The sequence below is a fragment of the Lycium barbarum genome, chromosome 3 (genome assembly GCF_019175385.1).
Source record: "Lycium barbarum isolate Lr01 chromosome 3, ASM1917538v2, whole genome shotgun sequence".
Classification (NCBI taxonomy): domain Eukaryota; kingdom Viridiplantae; phylum Streptophyta; class Magnoliopsida; order Solanales; family Solanaceae; genus Lycium; species Lycium barbarum.
This window is the reverse complement of record NC_083339.1, coordinates 136,766,140-136,786,251: the sequence shown is the minus strand read 5'-3', so window position 1 is coordinate 136,786,251 and position 20,112 is coordinate 136,766,140. Positions and strand designations below refer to the sequence as shown.

Sequence of the window (20,112 nt, the reverse complement as noted above, 5' to 3'; positions counted from 1 at the left end):
TGGTAAAATCAGACCTCTGGCATAAATTTCCCTTTAGCTAAAATCATTATTTAACTTTTGGCCATGTCAAAATTGATTTTAATTTGCTCAAAGTAGAAAGCAGTGACAAACCTTCACAAATCACAAAAACTTCAAGCTAAGTAACAACAAATGCTAACAGAGGGTATATTAGGGTGGATGGAAATAATTTTGAGGGTTGGGTCAGGTTTAAGTGATGGGCGTGAGTTTTTTTAGTTAAATGGATAATTTTTTATTGATTCGGGATTTTTCATCCATTGAGGGGTATATTTGTGTACTTTGGCTAACGGAGGGGTATATTTGACTACTTTGGCTAACGAAGGGGTATATTTGACTACTTTGGCTAACGAAGGGCAAAGTTAGCCAATAAACTAAAATAGAGGGATATATTTGATCCTTTTCCCTAAAATAATAATACCTACCAACCTGCAAAAGAAGGAAAGGCCTGCAGACAAAAATGGATGGGAAATACCAGTATATACTGTGTTGAGCCATTTTGCTTCAGCCAAATAATGGTCCTCTATGCAGGTTTAGAAGAAATACACCTACAACTAAGGGAGTAATTAATGAGGTTTAAAAGAGAAGTAAATACTCAAATTGAAGAAAAAATGGCCGGATAGCTTTCTATGGGTTCAACCCAACTGTTATACTTCTGAAAAGGAATGCAAAAGAATTTGTTCCAAAATGATCATTGAAACGGTGAAATTACTTATTAAAACAGTAACATGGAGTAACCGTTATATTTCTAATTTAAAAAAAAAAAAATTGGATTTTTAACATGAATAAATTAAATGGAAAAAATAGGAGAGAAAGTCAAAAAAAAAAAAGGAGAAAAAAGATAAATAACATTTTAGGCCATAGAGAAGTGTCACATTACCTTGGTTATGTCTAATTTATATTATATACTAGTGAATTAATCTGCGCGAACGCTTCGCGCGATCATGAATGACCTCATTAAAACTCTTTTTCTGGCACCCAAAATTCGAAAGTAATAACAAAGTACATTTTGTGAAATTTAAAGTCTTCTTTCATTTTTTTTCTCATTAGATAAACTAAACGGTATATGTTTATACATTGAGCCTATATGTATTATTCAAAAGTTAAATTAACATCACCAACATCTTTTAGTGAGATAAAAAGACATATGCACGGAAGTACGATAACAAAAAGGCTAAAATTAAAATCTCAAAATATCTCCAGTGTCATCAATAGTGTCCGCATGTGTATATTGAATGATCAATTTATCTCGTTTGGCTTATATTATAGCTAATCAACTAAGCAGTAATAAAATGTATGTCACATTAGTAAAAGCATAATTTACTTTCTAAAACATTTCATTCTTATTTTAGAAGAAATACTGATTATTTAAGATTGAATCTCTTTTTAAAAGTTTTAGTGAACCAAAAACAAACAAATCAAATTTCCCGGCAGAGTGACTTAAAAGATTTTATGACAAATAATACTCATAAAATTAAAGTAAAGAAGAAAAAAGAACTTAACTGGTGGAAATTTTTATTGTGAGACCGCACCTTCTTACTCACCCTTCTCTCACTGGCAAGAAAGATATTTTCTATAAAGATCATGAAATACGTTCTAATATTGTCAATGTGTATATTCATTTACTTACAATAAGTTTATCGAATTAGAAAAATTATTTGAACAAAATTCACTGTTTTTATTTTTTTAATTATTGGAACTAAATCTTGAAACTTTAAATATGACCAAATTAAGCTTTAATCTTTTTCTCAATTAATTCTTTCGGTATAAAAGAAAGAATAATTTCATTTACATTATTTTTCAAAGACTAAGACCCAACAGCAGCTTCTGCTATTTAAATAATGGCAATGAAAGAAATAGTCAACTAATGTCTAGCTAATGAGAGAATTTTCTTTTCAATATCACTATTTGTAATACTTACAAAAAATAATCAACAAAGAATAAATAGAAAACAAAATATCAAAAGGACAATACATATCAAGTAAGTTGTTTAAATACCCAAAGGCTGAAGTCATAGATATACGCTCAGACTCTTCAATTGAGACTTGTACAATCTGAACCCTCCAAAATCATTTTGAATGTGCCACTTGGACACAAAATAAAAAAATTGTAATTCACTTTGGTTGGGCGCGTGAGTAGACTCCAAATAATATTTTTCTTTTTTTTTTCCTGAAAAAGTTGATACCTTTTTTTCTTTTGTTGACACTTGGCACTAAGTAAATAACTAAAGAGGACTTTTTATTCATTTTAAAAAAATAACAATTACTTAATCAAAAAAGGAAAACAACCCACCCCCTCCACGTCATCGTCTTCTTCACCCCATTTTACTTTCCCAAAGCTCTGCAATTTTTTCCTCCTGCACCTTTTTTTTTTTTTTCTTTTCCTTTGCTGTTTTATTTCTTTTCAATGTTTACAAAAGAAAAAGATTTCTGAATCAACTAATTTTCCTCCCTTTCTTCTTCTTTCTAACATTGTTGCTGTCCTCTCACCGCCGGACCACCCCATCACCGCCATCTCCGTCCATGTGATTTGGTATGGAGAAAAACAATACTCTCTGTTCATGATTTCTATCTAGCACTTGAATCTAAAGGAAAGATTTTTTTTTAGTTTATTATAAGAAAAAAAAAAAAAAAGAGGAGCTCGCAGGAGGAGTGGTGGTGGGGACGGGTGGGTGACGAGGGAAAGAACAAAGAGAGGGGAAAGGGTTAGGTGGGTGGGTTGCTGGCTGGGGGGGGGGGGGAGTAGAAACTAAGTTTTACTTCTTTTTTTTTTGTTGATTATTGATATTAAAAAAAAAAAAAAAAATTAACTGTAAATTTATTTTTATTATTATTTTGAGCCCATATGACACATCTCATCATTTTATTCGTCTATTTTTCATAACATCAATGCGTGAATTACACGCACCTTTGATGTTTGGCTGTATTTTAATTGTGTGTCTAAGTGGCACACTAAAAGTGATTTTAGAGGGTTCAGATGGTACGAGTCTCAATTGGAGGGTCTAAGTGGATTTTTGGACAAGTTCGAGGGTCTGTCTATGACTTAAGTCAATACCTAAACTATAAAGAAGAGGAAAAAACTTTTCATGTGGTAATTTTAGCAACCCATGTATTTTATCTTGATGGAGATACGCGCAACATGAGTGATAAACTTGGTTAGAGACACTTCAATTTTACCTAAAACCGTTCTAGCACTAATATTTCTTCTCCAAAAGGTATACAACTAATAAAACACATAATATTAGGCAATACACACATATTAAAACCAAATTTGCAATATACAAGAGAAAGAAACACATAAAAAACTTAACAAAAAAAAAAAATGAAGAATTACATATCTTCCTGAAGTTTAACAATGAACTATATATATAGCAACAAATTGACTGAACATGTCTACATAATTTCAAGAACGTATAGGAAGGCAATGATAAGTTACATTTCAAGGAGTGAATAATGAAAATTAAATAGGCAAGTAAATGATTAGAATTTAATGGCAAGTAATGTACACAAAATGAAAAAACGCCGGCAGCATAATTTCTTTCAATATGGACTCTTTAGAACAAATAAAATAAAGGATTTTTTTTCCCACAAAAATGAGATGAATAGATGATATAGTAACGTGGGGGAGAAAAAGTTTGAATAATACATAAATGGATATTAAGTTAAGTTATTTAATAAAGAAGCAATTAATAGTGGGAGGTGGAAAATTGATTAATTGAAATTAAAGATCTTTTGGGCTATTAAAAATCAACTAAATAGATAAATGGAGGGGCAAATGTCAAAAAAATGAGAAAAAAGATAAATGGTATTCTAGGCCATAAAGAGATGTCACATCACCTTATCTATGCCTAACTTTATATTATATATAGATTTTAGGTTAGATTGTTAGAGAATGGAACTCTATTAGATGTACTATAACTCCATCCAATTTAACTAAGAAAATATTTAATTTCTTTTTAGGAAAAAAAAATTGTTCACTTATAATTTTAAAGGTAAAATTTTACCCCAGTTCTTGCAACCTACATGGTGGCATAACAGATATGCATGCCAAGGAATTTAATATTTCGTTTTAATATTCAATTATCGATCGTTGAAATCTTCTTTAGTTCTGAGAAATTCGAAAGGAGGTTTATATTTAAAAACCTAGAATTATTAAAAAGTGGAAGATAAGGGTAGTTTGCGGATATTATAGACAATTTATCATTTAAATTAGTTTGGTTGCAAAAGTATTAAAATAATAAAAGGAAACGTAATATCTCAAACTACAAGACAGGTGAGTGTTAAGAAGCCAAACCGGAGAGGTGATCTCCGAAATTAACCCAAAAAAACAACTCACAGTGTAATACGATGGACTCATGGGTAAATAGTTTGGTTGGTATCAAAGTAGAGGAATATGCGCGGACAAATAGTGGATTATACTCAGTTTGGCTTCGATGGGCATTTATATAGTTTTCCCAAAAATAAACTAGCCCTTGGACCCTTTTGGAGTCAATTTGTACGTAAACTATATAAAAATTTAAAACTAGAAAAGATTGGAAATGAATGTTAAAATGTAATCTTTTTAAAATTAACGTTGAATTATAGTTCTGTTTAACCTTAAAATGGAGAACAATTAAATTTATGCGTGATGTCAAAGATATATGGCTCAATTCAATTCAAGATGAGATTACGTGATAAGCGAATAAGTAAATAAAAGATGCAGATCGAACCAAATACTAATGATGACAGGCCTCGAGTACCGGAACCGAGGTCGAACCCCTTTTGGCGGGTGTTACACGATGAATAATGAAGATAAACTTGGGTACCGAAACTGAGGTCGAACCCCTTTTGGCGGGTGTTACATGATGAATAATGAAGATAAACTTAGGAAAATATCAATGAACTCAGATGATTCTATTGCTTTTTTATATGAACTCTTTCTCTCTTTCTGTTGTCGAACCCCCTTCAATGAATGGGGGCCTCCTCTTTATATAATAGAGGAGTCCTAAACCTAGTGCAATTCTAAGTAAGGAAAAGAAATATGGTGACAGCTGTTGTCGAGATTGACTTCGAAATATTCAGTTGAGGGCGGATATTCCGATCTTCTCCCCATAGTGGTTGACCGCCTCTGCTTCAACGACTCATTCTAGATCGAGCTTGGAGCCTTATCCTCGATAAGCCGATTGCGTCCTGCCCGAACATAACCATGACAACGGGAAACCGAGCATGACCGTATCCTCAGTTTTACCCATATACAACTCCAATTGATTATATAAATTTTAAAACTATTAGATATTTACTCATACCAAATAAAAAGGATCACTATTGTTGACGTAAACGGTGGGTGCGAATAAGTTTTGCTCCTTCTCCTTTGTTTTCTCTTGTTTACATTATTAAGAAGAAACTTCATTATTGTTTCCTCATTCCTGTGAAGCACCAGGTTGACTGGGAGAGGACGCCTATCCGTGATTGATGGTCAAGGTGAATTTGTTTGAACTTTGAATACACATAATTAATTAGATATTGAAATTCACCACGATAAAAAGAAATATGAAGAAAATTTTGAGTCAAGCGTAGAAAATATAACTCGATAGTGACAAGATGCGATGATTAATGTGCTACAACCACTAATATGATATTTTACTTTAAAGAAAGTTTACTTTTCTCTTGAATTGAGAATTAAGGGAATACAACCTAACTCTTCACTCCTATCCTGGGCAAAGCTAAGATACGAGTCTACGACTAGCGGTAGACCGAGTGATATTTATGCATTTAATAAAGATGTTTGTGAAAATTCATTTCTCATTTTACATTTTATACTCCAATTTTTTTTTCGTACTTGTCCATTTTGGAAACAATTAAACGCTTATTCTGATCGATGGGCTGACAGTTGAACCACTGCAGTAGATCATTAAGAAATTCAATAAGATGGACATAAATTAAAACATAATACTCCCTCCGGATAAAAAAGAGTGCCACTTAAACTTTTTCTTCTTGGGTCAAAAAGAGTGTCTACTTATCAAATCAAGAAAGAACTAACCTTATGTTTTCAGATTTTCCCTATTAAGTGATATGTGATCAATTCCCAATACTTATTTAATTAGGGGCAACTTAGTCAAATTATCTATTTTTATGTAGTAGGCGTTTGGATATGCGGTTTGAAATCATGAGATGAAACCAACGTTTAGACATGCATTTCATCTCATGGTTTCAAACCTCAAATCATCCAAAAAGTCATGATTTGGGGTTTCAAATTTTTTTAATATAAAACGTGACCCGTGATTTTATATTTTATAAAAAAAAGACCCATAAGTTGATAAATATTTTTAACAATTACTCCCACCAACCATTTACCAACCTTGTTAACTTCCACCAACCTTTATTTATGTCTACCATGTGGGAGAATTATATTAAAAAATAGTTACTTTACTATTCATGTTAAATTTTCGTTTTATTGAACTATAGTTTGATCAATTGATGTTGTATTTTTTAGAAAGACCTTCTAGTAGTGTATTAATTTTGTTATGAACTATGACTTGCTCATTTTGTAAGATTGTATAAGAATTGAAAATGTTTTGATAGTTTTCACAACTTATGGGAGTTTTATGTCTATAAGAAAAATACAACTTAAGATATTCAAATTAAATGTCCAAATATGGTTTGAAATCATGATTTAAAACCGTAATTTCAAATTATATCCAAACGACTCCTTAGGAGTTAATATTTTTTTAAGAAGTGTGCAAAGGACTAAATGGATACTCTTTGATCCTAAGGGAGCATAAGTTATTACTAGTAGCTTTTTAAGACTACAAAGAACCTTGAACCATAACAGACGGTTATATCTAAACAAAAACGAATTTTGATTGATTGGTGATGGAAATATAAATTTTAAAAATATATTTACAAAAATAAAATAGAAATGATTTTCAAATTTGGTCATTTCGTAAATTATTATTAGATTGCGTTGAATTCATTTTCGATTTTAAAGCAAAAAACTGCATTAATATGCATGAGTACTATTTAAGTATTTTCAAGACGTATCTATCTACGCTCAAGAAAATAAGAATTTGAGCCATTAGTAATGTTTAGGCAATACACGACGCGAATTCGAATATAGTTGGGTTTCAATACGGGTATCGAACACCGAATGAGAAACTAAAAAAACATAAATCTTCAAAGGTAAAATATACAAAAGACACGTCAGATTCACACATGAAAAGATTGCACATTGTAACTAACTTGATACTCCTCTAAATATAGTCAATCTATATCTCCAATTTTTAGCATGTAACTATAACGGTGAGAATCTTCTATGGAATGTAATTAGTAATTTACCATTTTTAATCATATATTAATTAACTCTTTTCCTTTTTTACAGAATAAAGATTACCGCAAGAGATTTAGAAAATACTGTAGTCAACGGTCAAGAGAACAAATAGTTGAATCTGGTCGGTCAACTGATATGAGTTACCAAAAAAAAAAAAAAAAAACACCCAAAAATAATACAAATCGGACATTTTCCTCCATTTGCTCTATTATAAAGTAGACAAGAAAAAAAAAAAAAAAAAAGAACCGAAGCACACATTTGTTCTTGTCCTTAAAGCTGAACCACTTTCCCTTTCCCCTCTTCTTCTTCTCTAAATTTGTACCACCCAACTTCATCGGCAACTGATAAAAATGTCTGAAAATTGCCCTCATGTTCTCATCTTCCCTTATCCAGCACAAGGCCATATGTTACCTGTCTTAGACTTCACTCATCAGCTAATCCTCAACAACATATCCATCACTATATTAGTCACCCCCAAAAACCTCCCTATCTTAAACCCCCTTCTCACAAAGCACCCATCAATCAACACTCTCATTTTACCTTTCCCTTCACACCCTTCAATCCCCACAGGCGTAGAAAACGTCAAGGACTTACCCGCTGATGGGTTCCGTTCTATGATGTACAATCTTGGTAAACTTCGAGATCCCATAATTGAATGGTTTAACAACCACTCTTCACCTCCATCAGCTATTATATCTGATATGTTTTTGGGGTTCACCCAAGAAATTGCAACCAAGCTTGGTATTCGCAGGTACGTGTTTTCCACTTCTGGCGCGTTAGCTTTGTCTGTTGTTTATTCACTTTGGCGTGAAATGCCTGGAAGGAAAAACACTAATGATGAGAACGAGATTTTTGAGTTAACAAGTATTCCGAATTGTCCGAAATACCCTTGGTGGCAGCTCTCTCCTATTTTCAGGAGTTATGTTAAAGGAGACCCAAATTCGGAATTTATTAGAGAATGTTATCTAGCGGATATAGCGAGTTATGGACTTGTTTTCAACACGTTCACTGAGTTGGAGAATGTGTATTTGGATTATTTGATGAAAGATTTGGGTCATAACAGGGTTTGGTCTGTCGGACCAGTACTGCCTCCCGACCAGGATGATAATTCCGGTTCATTGAACAGAGGTGGTTCAAGTTCGGTTTTGGCTAGTGAAATATTAGCATGGCTAGACACGTGTGAAGATCACTCGGTGGTGTACGTTTGTTTCGGTAGTCAAGCGGTGTTAACAAACAAACAAATGGAGGAGTTAGCTATAGGGTTAGAGAAAAGTGGTGTCAAGTTCATTTTGTCAGCTAAAAGGGCTACTAAAGGACACGTGTCGAATGATTATGGCGTTATCCCGTCATGGTTCGAGGAAAAAATAGCTGGGAGGGGGTTAGTGGTTAGAGATTGGGCTCCACAAGTGTTAATCTTAAACCACCGAGCGGTTGGCGCATTCTTGACTCATTGTGGTTGGAACTCCACTTTGGAAAGTTTAGTTGCTGGAGTGCCTATGTTAACGTGGCCAATGGGTGCGGACCAATTTGCCAACGCGAATATTTTAGTGGACGAGCATAAGGTAGCGACCAGAGCTTGTGAAGGTGCAAAAACGATACCAAATTCCGACAAGTTGGCTAAGTTGCTGGTAGAAGCTGTGCAAGGGAACAACGTAGAAGAGCGAAGGGCCCGTGCATCGGAGCTGCGAAAAGTTGCATTGGATGGCATTAAAGAAGGTGGGAACTCATTCAAAGATTTGGTAACGTTCGTAAATCATTTAAGGGAGGAGGCTACAAAAATCAAAAGGTAAAACAGAGTTTTCGGCCTTGTGATATCGACAGGCAACGGAAAATGCTAAACTGTTTGGTTGTCCACAATCCATTGTTTACTATACCAGTATCAGTATGTAAGCATATATTATCCATCTCCATTAGACGACGGATAGAGCCTGATTGGCTTAGATCATGGAAATCAGCGGATAAGTGCTGATTGTTGAAAACACATTTTAGTGTTGATACTAATTTTATAAACAAGTATTCCAATTACATATTTGAATAGAAGTTCAGAATTTGGTAATAAGTAATTGATGTGTCCGGTGAAAATGTGTTTTTGTAAATGAGTCAAATGCATTTAAGTTATACAAAAATATTAAATTAAAGTAATTTTACAAATAGAGGGACGAAAGTGACATGGAATAAAAAGAAAGAAAGTGATTTTTTTATTTGGGAATTGTATTTAGAAAGTGATTTTAATTTGGGAATGGTATTCAGAAGATATTATAAATAAAATTATTAGTTAATATGATAAAATCAAATTAAAATAGTTAAAATTTTGATAAAATCAAAACTACTTGTAAGCTATTCGTTTTGGCCTATGCATGTTTTATGTTTATTGAATGGATAAATAAGTCAAAATACTTGTGAACTTACTCCGTATAGATCAAATGTTACTTACTTTTCCTTGCTTATATTTCGGGCTAGTGGAAATATTTGGTCCGCTTTTTTATTTTCCACTTTCTGTACCTCCAGTAACATGCGTCTTACTTCATAGTTTTTTCTTTTCTTTTTCTTGTTCACACTCTTGGACTCTTAATGATGGGGATGGTCAAGAAAAAGATATTTGTTTAATGTAGTTGAAGAGTCATTGCAGAGTTAGTATCCATCTCGTGGCCTTGCCGGTGGTTGGAGGAGTTGGTACTGCTGATAAACGACTACTTAGTTTATTAGGGACAGTTGCATACTAATCTTATTAAATTGACACGATCTTTTTCCTTGTGCGAATGTTCAGGTTCTTGTTTTAAATTTATAAATAAGAAAGTATAATTGTAATCAACTCTCGACACCTTTGGGAGACTGAAATTTCTGTGATTCTAGAGTACAGTCAATGAGAGTTGGCACTAAAACTAGAAGTTCAAACAGAACCTTTACTTATTATAAACTGCGACACATTTTCAATAAGCTGCCCAGTAGTTGATATTACATAGCTCATTTTAAGCTTTCTCTTGAATGTCAATTGTCCATTTTGCTGTGTATTTACCCCAATAACAATGGAGTCTTAAAAGCAATTTCGTCCAGAGAAACCTATTGCTCACATTATGAGGGTTGCATCTAATACCTAACTTAGATGGCGGCACTTTAATTTGGGAGGATACAAAGAAAGCTAAGAGTAGTGTAGGCTGCAGCTATTATTTCTCATACCTTGAATGAGGGCCATAGAACTATATATATTAGGCATTTGCACAGATATTGGATAAGAAATGAGTGGACAAGCTTATGAGGTCAAATGAGTCATAATAAGGTTTTAAGCTACCAGATCAATGAGGTCATAACTCATATATATAATTAGCCGTCACTCACGATGGCAAATTATATTATGGACTCGTGATCAAAAGTTCAACAACACGTTGACTGTGATGAAGCAAGTTAATTTGGAGTCCAAATTATGGACTTTCTAACGATTAAATATGGGTCATAAGAGAGTTTGGCCCTTAGGCACATTATATATTGTCTTCCACTAGACAGTCTCAGTCCAATTTCGTTTTCGGAAGTGGTAAATTGTCATGGCTTTAACACATGTAATTACAGGACGGTAGGTAGCGCGTGTTTGATTCGTAGTAAACTAAGTCGAACAGTGTTATGAAGGCCCCCAAAAACTACACAGATATTGTGAACGAGAGGAGGAGACATGCTTTAGCTTCACGCCAAACCGCATAACTAAATTAAGCTTTGCGAAAATTCGTCTGAAAATCTGGATGTGTATGCAAATGTATTTGAGGCCCTAGTAACATCAAAAATCAGGAAGTGTATATATATATATACATATAAGTATGGTACTTAGTTATATTGTAACTATATGGTTGGCCCAACCAAAATGGTTTACTCTTTCAAATTGCCCTTGAATTTGCTATTTATTACTTCATATACCAAAGTGTGCTCTGATAAATTTGCTATTTTTGATAGCATATCTTTTTTCTATATTTTATTTTTTCCCCTATTTTATTTCATTTTTACTTAGGTTGACACAATCAATTTTTAACCCTTTAAAATGCTAAAAAAGTTGTGAATAGTGATGATGTCATCTAATAAAAATAATTATGCATAAAGATAATCTAAAATGATGATGATAATGACTTTGCCGAACGCATTGGTACCGGAAGAGTACTCTGTCGATTAAATTTTCTTTAGTAATTCTTAAATTATCAGTAAATTTCTCTTGAGCTTATTTTTAGTAAAAAACAAATTGAAAATATAAAGTCACATTCTCTTGATCTTATTTAAAGATTTAACACAGTCATGCAATAGAAAATAAAATTTAAATTTTTTAACAATTAATAGATTAAAATCTTGAAAAATAAAAGAAAAAAAACCTTTAAATTTTATTCAATTTGTTTAATTAAGTGGGATAGAAAAGAGGAAAAGATGCTTACCAAATGATCAACTCCTCAATCCCATAATTATTAAATACTAGGGAAATGCCCGCGCTTCGCGGCAATAATAAGAGAAAATAGACAAATATCCCCCCCCCCCCCCCCAAACGTATACTCGGATTAATTATGATGCACCCAACCTTTGCGGGTGACCTATTACCCCCCTGGCCTTATTTTTTATGTATTTTTGCACCCTTTTTCGGCTGATGTGGCACAAAAAAAAATTGATGCCCAGTTGCACAGTGGAGAGTATTGCACACTTTCCGCCACATTGGCACCACGTCACTGCCATATTGGTGCCACCTAAATTTTATTAAACAAGTATTAAAATTTTATTTTTCCTTTTTTTTTCTATCTCATTTTTTACTTGTACTCCCTTCCCTCTCTAAATTTTTCAACCTTTTTTTCTATCTTAGCCCCACCGCGGCCACTGCAGCCACCGGACTTCATCACCGGCGAGGGGCCACTGCCCCGACAACCCGCCTTCCTTCATGTCCTTCTCTCCACTCCTTGCACCACTGCGCCAATGACCCCTCCCCCCTTCCTTCGTCTCCTTCTCTCCCTCCCGCGCCACCACCAATGAGAGGCCACTGCCCCACCACCGCCGCCGAAAGTTGGTGTTTTTTAAGAAAAGAGAAGAAGCAGCCCCGTGGAAGAGAAATTCTTGAACCCAAATTGGTTAATTTCTTGAAATGATATGTATGATTGATGATGAAATTGAATGTGTGTGTGTTAATGAAAGAAGAAAATGGGTTGAATGTGTGTGTGTTAATGGAGGAAGAAAATGGGTTGGGTGATTTCTTGAAAAAAATATTTATGATTGATGAAAGAAATTGAATGTGTGTGTTAATAGAAGAACAAAATGAGTTGAATGTGTGTATGTGTATTAATGGAGGAAGAAAATGGATTGAATGTGTGTGTATGTTAATGGAGGAAGAATATGGGTTGATTGATTTCTTGAAATGAAGAAGAAGAAGAAGAAGAAGGGTTTAGTGATGAAGAAGAGAAAATTAATGGAGGGTTTAATAGTTAATTAGTGTAAATATAATTAATAAAAGAAAAATCAAATGAAAAAAAGAAAGGAAAAGTGGCACCAATGTGGCAGTGACGTGGCGCCGATGTGGCTGAGAGTGTGCAACACTCTCAACTGTGCATCAATTTTTTTTTGTGCCGCGTCAGCCGAAAAAGGGTACAAAAATATAGAAAAAAATAAGGCTGGGGGGGGGGGGGTAATAGGTCGGCCGCAAAGGTTAGGTGCATCATAATTAATTCGAGTATACGTTGGGGGGTATTTGTGTATTTTCTCCAATAATAAAGCTCATTAAACTCGTGAGATAATATTTTCCTAATATTCAAATAATAAGACTAAAAATACATAAATTCATGTAAAAGCTTAAGAAGTTGATAAAACTATACATTTAAAGTTTAACCTCTAGTGGTATATGTGTGCGTGTAGGGTTAAAAATTATTCGTTTGAATAATAAATATAGAGTATACAGGATTTGGCATTATTTTGTGCAAAGAAATTTGAATGAATGATTTGAGATATATTACTCTCGTTTTATTCTGTCTTATTTATCTTCCCTACTCATAACATTTGTTCTCAGATATAATTTCTTTTCACAATATTGATTGATCTCTCTTATAATAACCAAATATCGCCTCTTCTATTTTTCTATCAATTAAAAGTATAAAATCTTTAATGTCACGTATGACATATATTATAGTCATCAAGAATAAAAAATTTCAAATATATCAAAAAGCACCGGACAATAAAAACAAAGTGATGTGCCGTTTTCCAAGTCTTTTTTCTTCAAATAAATAGAAAAGCAATTACAGAACCTTAATATTGGAAAACTGAAAAGATAAGACAACAATATTACATATAAAAAAATTACATGTACATGTTTGTAAGTACTAATTTAATAAGTTACCGAGAGTTAATTATTAATTGTTAGCTTTAGTATAACTGTGTAAGTAATTTCTTAGCTTTTGTAAATTTTTGTTTCACATCGTAGTGGACGAGTAAGGCTAGAAGATTACAGAGAGATAACAACAGTTGTAAATTTCAAATACCTTTAATGAAAATCTTTCGTTTTAAGTTTGATTTAAGCCATATTATAGATATTCAAATTTAAGCCATATAGATATTAAACTATACTACGAAGGAATTTGAATGTAAATTGTGTTCAATATTTTAATTGTCCAACGCCAAATAAAAAACAATTACAGAGTGAGTACACTTTCGGATAGGAAAAAAACTAAGCAAAAATATTTAAATGTAATACGTGAAAAGCATGGGTTCTTCTACGAGAGGAAATAGAGAAACATCACACCACCTTCAAGAGCATACTGAAGTAAGAAACACTGAAAGTTGAAAAGCGTCCCCTTCACCCTCTTCGGGAAATTGAATTCTTTAAATATGTCCGGGAAAAAGTTCAAAGAGAAACTAGAAAATAAATCTAAGGTAGGATGATAGCGGAATAAAATACCATGAGATATGCCTAAGTATTAATGATATGAACTTAGGCAATCCACATTAGTGGTGGAGCCACACGCTGCCGAAGGTGTTCATCCGAACCCCCTAGGTGGAAAAAAACACTATTTTTAATGTATATATAGTAGACGTTGAACCCTCTTAGGCTTCTTCGTATGTTTACTTTTTTATATTTTGAATCCCTTCGGCGGAAATTCTGGCTCCACCACTGGTCCACATACATTGTGTTCCATTTGTACTTCAGATATAGTTTACATAAGCGACCCTTTTCTTGGCAATCGAATATTTCTTGGACAAACAGATCAGAGGCATGACTTGTATATAGGGAAAATGAATCATTCTATATACTTACATGAAAAATCACAACTCCTTGCTCATGTACTCTTCAGTGACTAAAATGCTTCATGTAGAATATAATTTTGTAACTGTACAATGAATGCAGTCATAGAATTAGTACTAAGTAATACTAATTGTAAGAAAGTTTTATTATATTATAAAAAAGATGAGGCATTAGGGACTGCAACAGCGAGTTAGTTCGTCTCTTAATTGTCTGCTTTGTAACAGTTGTGACTTTTCGGAGTGTTATAGTAGATCTGTGCCGAACCAATGCCTCCTTTTGGAGTTTTTAAAACGTAATAGCATAAGTAAAAGCAAAATAATAGGTAAAAAAGGCAAAAATCTGAGAAAATAGATAAATAGGAAATCTAGCTCTAGAGTGTGCCATGTCACCGGGGCTATTTCCTGCAATTATATATATATATATATATATATGTAGATTGATAATTGCATCCTTCTTTTCTTGCAAACAATTTAATTTGTCAGAAATCATATAATCCTTAATTGGTTGAGTAAGGGAGTTCTCTTTTAAAAATAAAGCATCAATGAGTTAATGACAAACAAAATTAATTCTTAAACATTGTTTCAATCAATTCAATTTTTTTTTTAATTTCATCTAAATCCAGACTTTAATCACCATTTTTGTTTTTGCATAAACCATTATCACATGAAATTATGAGTAGTTACAATAAATACCAAAACATGCTATTCCTCCTCTAACTACAAATTATATGCTCACAAATTCATGAAATATATCATTTTGCATACTTTAAATTATGTCACTAAACATCAAAGTTATCTTTGTCTCTTTGATACTCCATCTGTTTATCCCTAGCAAACTTGCTTTCTTATAACGATTCTTTTAGTAAATTATCTAATTGTCTGATCAAAACACTTAACTAATGAATAATACATGATTAAGAAGCGACCATCTTAGAGGCTGTTTGGATTGACTTATTTTAGGTGCTTTTAAGCCAAAATAGCTTTTAAACACTTTTGTAGTATTTAAGTAAGATAAAAAAAAAAGTGCTTACAAGCATTTGTTTTTTAAGTCAAAATAACAAAAATAATCCAAAAGTCATAAGTTATAATGTGAAGTGCATATTATCTTAATCTTGTGCCCGGGTTCAGCACGGGCTTGACTGAACTAGTATAAGAGAGGATCTCAAAGTTTTGTAGTCCTCACATAATTTTTTGTCTCTTTTAGCCCCTAATTAAAGTATTAATTACTTTGCAAATCTTAACACGCTTTGGTAAATTTTAAGGACTTTTGTCTTGTCACTAAAGATGATGATGCCATGAAAAAGGTTGTGGCCCCCATAAAGCACACTCATACATATTTGAGTCGTTTATGTGAAAATATTACTATTTAAATTTATTTAAATTATATTTTTCCTTAAGAATTTATTATAGACACGTAATAAATTATCATGACGTTTAAATTCTATCTTAATATAGGATAAATTATTGAGTTAAAGTGCTATTCTTATAATATTATTTATTAATATTATTTACCATTTATCATTTGCTATTTTAAATTTTTATTCGTTCGATTAACGTATTTTTTTTTTAATTTCTCGAACGTATGTGCTGACAAACATAAGTGATTAACAAAATTTCACTTAAGGTGGGGTTAAGTTTTAAATTAAAACATAGACACAAATAACTTATATCATTATTAAATACTTTCAAAAGTATAAAAAATATAAATTATAGTCCTTTCATCCCAATCGAAAAATTAATTTCAAAGTAGGCTAGTTAATTAATCAAATTGTATGTGCACACACTTTCAACGTAAAATGTATCTAATAAATTACTACAGATTAAAAGAGGAGCTATAAAATATAATTTTGTATATATTCTGATTTTTTTTTAGAAGAAACTGTAGTCAATTGTAAGAAGTGTATATATATATATATATTAAAATATTTTGCAAAATATGGGATATTAATATCTTATACAATTTAGGACAATAGTTAAGTTTAACATGAAAAAGTTATTTCAATGTAGATTTCATAAAATGTTTCATTAAATTAAGAAAATAAGTTATTTTAACGTGCATCTTTTAGAAGGAAAAGAAAGCTTAAAGTAACAACAATTTAATTTCATTGACTTTCGGTATTTTTTGTGTGTGGTTTAATTTGAAAGAGCATCTACAAAAGTATATGTCAATACCCAGGCTTTTGTTAATTTATATTTATTTATAAGTTAATTTTATTGATTTCGTCATATAACAGTATTTTTTAAAGTGTCAAACTGATGTTACAAAAATAAAGAAGTAAGAACAAAAAAATTTAAAAAGATATTTAAAAATTTAATCCTTAATGTCGATTTGGTACGGACTTAGCACGGGCCAAATAATACTAGTATGGTAAAGAAAGGTTCAGAGTCTTCCAAAAATACACTTTATTAAGTCCAATCTCAGATCCACTTAAATTTGAAGAAATTTTAGTTACTGGACCAATAGTCATGTCACGTGTGTAAACTAAGTGATTGACACCTAAGAAAAAGAAAAAAAAGGTCAATTTTTTTTGGACAAAAGAACAGTAACAGGGAAGATTACAATGATATGCCCTCTCTCTTTGTTAATAGGCTGCTAATGGTAATAGGAAAAAAGGGGAGAACCAAAAAAGAGGTCTCTCGTATTATTTCTTTTGCTTATATTATTTAGAGAATATATCTCACAATAAAATGTCACCATACTAAAGTGTTTCGTGAAGTAATACATTCTGTTACTGTAATTTCAGTCCAAAATGATGCGTCAATGACTGTAAGAAGTTTAACATCCAGAAGCTTACCATTGATCATGCATGAAACTGTGTGGTGTCACAAAATTTTACAGTTTTTTTAATTCACAGCGTTGAGACCATGTGATGTTACAGTGTTTCATCTGCGCCAAATTGAACTTTAATCATAGAATACAGTCACTCTGAGATTCTCAGCGGAAGCAGAACATAAAAAAATGTGGTCTTCCTGTTTTGACCAGTGGTACTGTTTAGAATATTAAGGAATCAAGACTGATTCTTACACATTACTATTAACTACACGTTAGTACATCACAGCTAGAAAAAACAAAACTATTACAGTGCTAATTGTCTGAAGAGTCATCAAGCAAAGCAAAACTGGGTTAGTGTATAGTTTCCTCCTACGAGGGGGCCAAAATTGTTGAACCAAAACCAAAAATTTTACATGGTTTCATGGATTTGATCTGTGGAAAGGCTGGAAATTGTTGATTGGGGGTTTGTGGCGAGGTTTGCTTCCTGATCCTGGACCTCCAGTGTAGTCTTTGTTCATCATGTTGGAAAACTCAGTCGAATCTTCCATAAGTTTCTCTGATTCAAGCGTCTGAAATGATTCAGTATCATCAGGTTGATCTGTTAAAGTTAATTTTGATGAGTTCTTCGAGTTGCGTCCACTTGCTGATTTCGTCGAATTTTTGCTCTCTTCGCTCTGTTACTTGAAATTCAAATGAAGGAAAATTAAGAAAAAAACTAATGGTAACATGGAAATTACTCTAAATTAAACTAGTCTCATCCAAATAGTACAATTGAGTAACCTGATTTTGAGTGTCCTTTCGCGATTCACCGAGTGGATTGGCTGAACTATTGCTGTTTACTGCATTGTGAACGAGAAAATACCCAAATTGAGGATTCATTCCATTTCTGTTTCCTTTCCTTATTTCCAGTGAACTAGTTTGCTAATGCAAAATAACATAGGCTTTAATTGGGCAAAACTAAAGAATTTAGACACTTCATGAAGCTTGCAGGGAGGAGTTGATGAACAGAAAAACAGAGAAAAAGGAATCATAAAAGAAACGATATCTCCATTCACTTTGCTTGAGAAAAAGAATAGATGGACTACAAAGAATTGCGATATTGTTGCACATGAAAAAGTCTGAAAATTCGTGCAATTTTCTATTTATACATACAAGTATACTATCCTTTTTCACAAGAACATCTAACTAATAAAGAAAAACAGCTAAGATCTAAAACTAACAAAAAGTTTCCTTCTCCCTCTCTACTAATTTTCTTGAGTTGTTTCACTCAATTATTCTTAGGGGGGTGTGGTCTTGCCATGTGATAATCAGCATTAAGAGCCACAAAACTCCCTGTATTGGCCTTCACTGAATGGCTACTACTACTTCTACCGCTCAATTCTCTCAACTTCCCCTGTCCTTTAAAGTTTAAATTTCCAACAGAATGGATTGCACTTGCACCTGAATTCTTTGAATCAGCTTCCTCTGTAGCTTCCACTTGCTTCATGTTTTTCTTTATGTTCTTTCGCTCTAACATCATTTTTCTTCCTCCCTCTCTACCATTAGTGAATTCAGCAGCTGCTGGTACACCATCCAAAACTTCCTGAAATTAATTTCAATAAGAACCTCCATCAGAGTTCGTAAAGTTAAATTTCATTTTGAAACATTTGTACTGTCACTTAATTCGAGTCTTGAGAAAAAAAAGAAAATACTACTACAACTAAAGGGGAAACCAAATCAACTTTAGTACCTTCTCATGATTATTCCTTAGTGATGCCATGGCATAACCATTTTCTGCTTCATGGACCACAAAGGTTTGTTTAGCTGCAGAAGGAACAACTAATTAGATTCCCAATTTTGGAAAAAGAAGGAACAAATTTTTTAATGTATAGAGTGGAAAAGAGAGAGGCAGTACCTTGGTTATCACTATAAGCAATTGTATTCTTTATGGTAAGAAAAGTGAAGAGTACGATAACAAGCATAAAGGAACTAAAACGTAAAGACGCCATTTTTGACCTCTTTGTTTTTAAGGTTATGTCTGTTATACTCTGCAATAAAGGAGATGGATGCACATGAAGGGGAACAAAGGAGATTTATAGAAGGCCCAAATTCCAAACCCAAGTCAAAGCTAGGGTTAGAACAACTAACTTTTTCTTGCTTAAACAAATGGTTAGGGTACAATTGAGCACCTGGGGAAACTCAAAAAACAGAATAGAAAAAGAAACAGTTAACAAAGAGGAAGATGGTCTTTCTAGGTTGATATTAGGGAAAAAGGGCTTTGATAGCGTGGAAATGAAGATACGGTTGTCTGCCGCCATGCATGCAGCCAGGATTGGTTTATTTTGTTGGCTAAAGTTTACACCGATAATTAAGGTGTTTCATTTTTCGTGCACTCCCTTAGTTCAATTTGAAGGTGTCTAGTCTAGTTTCAAAGTTGATTACTTGAATGGTCATTGACTTATTAAGACTGTTTTTTAATGTCACTTTTTGTTATGTCAAACAAAAGGACACTCAAACTGAAAATTGACATATCCGGTCACCTTTTAATAATGTAACACTTGATTTTTTCAAGTACAAAAATAGAAAAAATTCAACCGATTTTAATAGAAACCTCCTATTCAATGCACTACCCAACTTTGTAAAATCTCTTTATATGCTAAACAAATGCTGAGAAGGTCCAAAATTAGTACCTATAATTTTTTTACTCTCTCCGTCCCATATTAATTGTTCATTTACAAAATTAAGATAAAATTAATTAAATTTTTTCCATCTCACTCTTACTATTAAATGTACTTGAA

The 20,112-nt window shown here is 32.8% G+C and overlaps 2 protein-coding genes across 2 annotated transcripts; one reads left to right on the top strand and one right to left on the bottom strand.

The window, feature by feature from the left end:
• Window positions 1-7,467: 7,467 nt before the first annotated feature.
• LOC132632819 (UDP-glycosyltransferase 89B2) lies at window positions 7,468-9,345 on the top strand. The gene has a single exon (XM_060348917.1). The coding sequence runs from the start codon at window positions 7,671-7,673 to the stop codon at window positions 9,108-9,110; it is 1,440 nt and encodes a 479-aa protein (XP_060204900.1). The 5' UTR covers window positions 7,468-7,670; the 3' UTR covers window positions 9,111-9,345.
• Window positions 9,346-18,426: 9,081 nt separating this feature from the next.
• LOC132634268 (uncharacterized) lies at window positions 18,427-19,584 on the bottom strand. The gene is made up of 3 exons (XM_060350542.1): window positions 19,230-19,584; window positions 19,065-19,138; window positions 18,427-18,917 (listed from the first exon to the last, which is right to left on the bottom strand). Exons 1-3 carry the CDS (start codon window positions 19,321-19,323, stop codon window positions 18,603-18,605), a joined length of 483 nt encoding a protein of 160 aa, XP_060206525.1. The 5' UTR covers window positions 19,324-19,584; the 3' UTR covers window positions 18,427-18,602.
• Between the last annotated feature and the right edge of the window lie 528 nt (window positions 19,585-20,112).

Excerpts from the sequence above, each read along its gene's own strand:
- LOC132632819 (XM_060348917.1), top strand. The coding sequence starts at position 7,671 with ATGTCTGAAAATTGCCCTCATGTTCTCATCTTCCCTTATCCAGCACAA.
- LOC132634268 (XM_060350542.1), bottom strand. The coding sequence starts at position 19,323 with ATGGCGTCTTTACGTTTTAGTTCCTTTATGCTTGTTATCGTACTCTTC. Across the intron at positions 19,139-19,229 it reads TGCTTATAGTGATAACCAAG|CTAAACAAACCTTTGTGGTC; the intron begins GTACTGCCTCTC and ends TTCCTTCTGCAG. Across the intron at positions 18,918-19,064 it reads TAAGGAATAATCATGAGAAG|GAAGTTTTGGATGGTGTACC; the intron begins GTACTAAAGTTG and ends AATTAATTTCAG.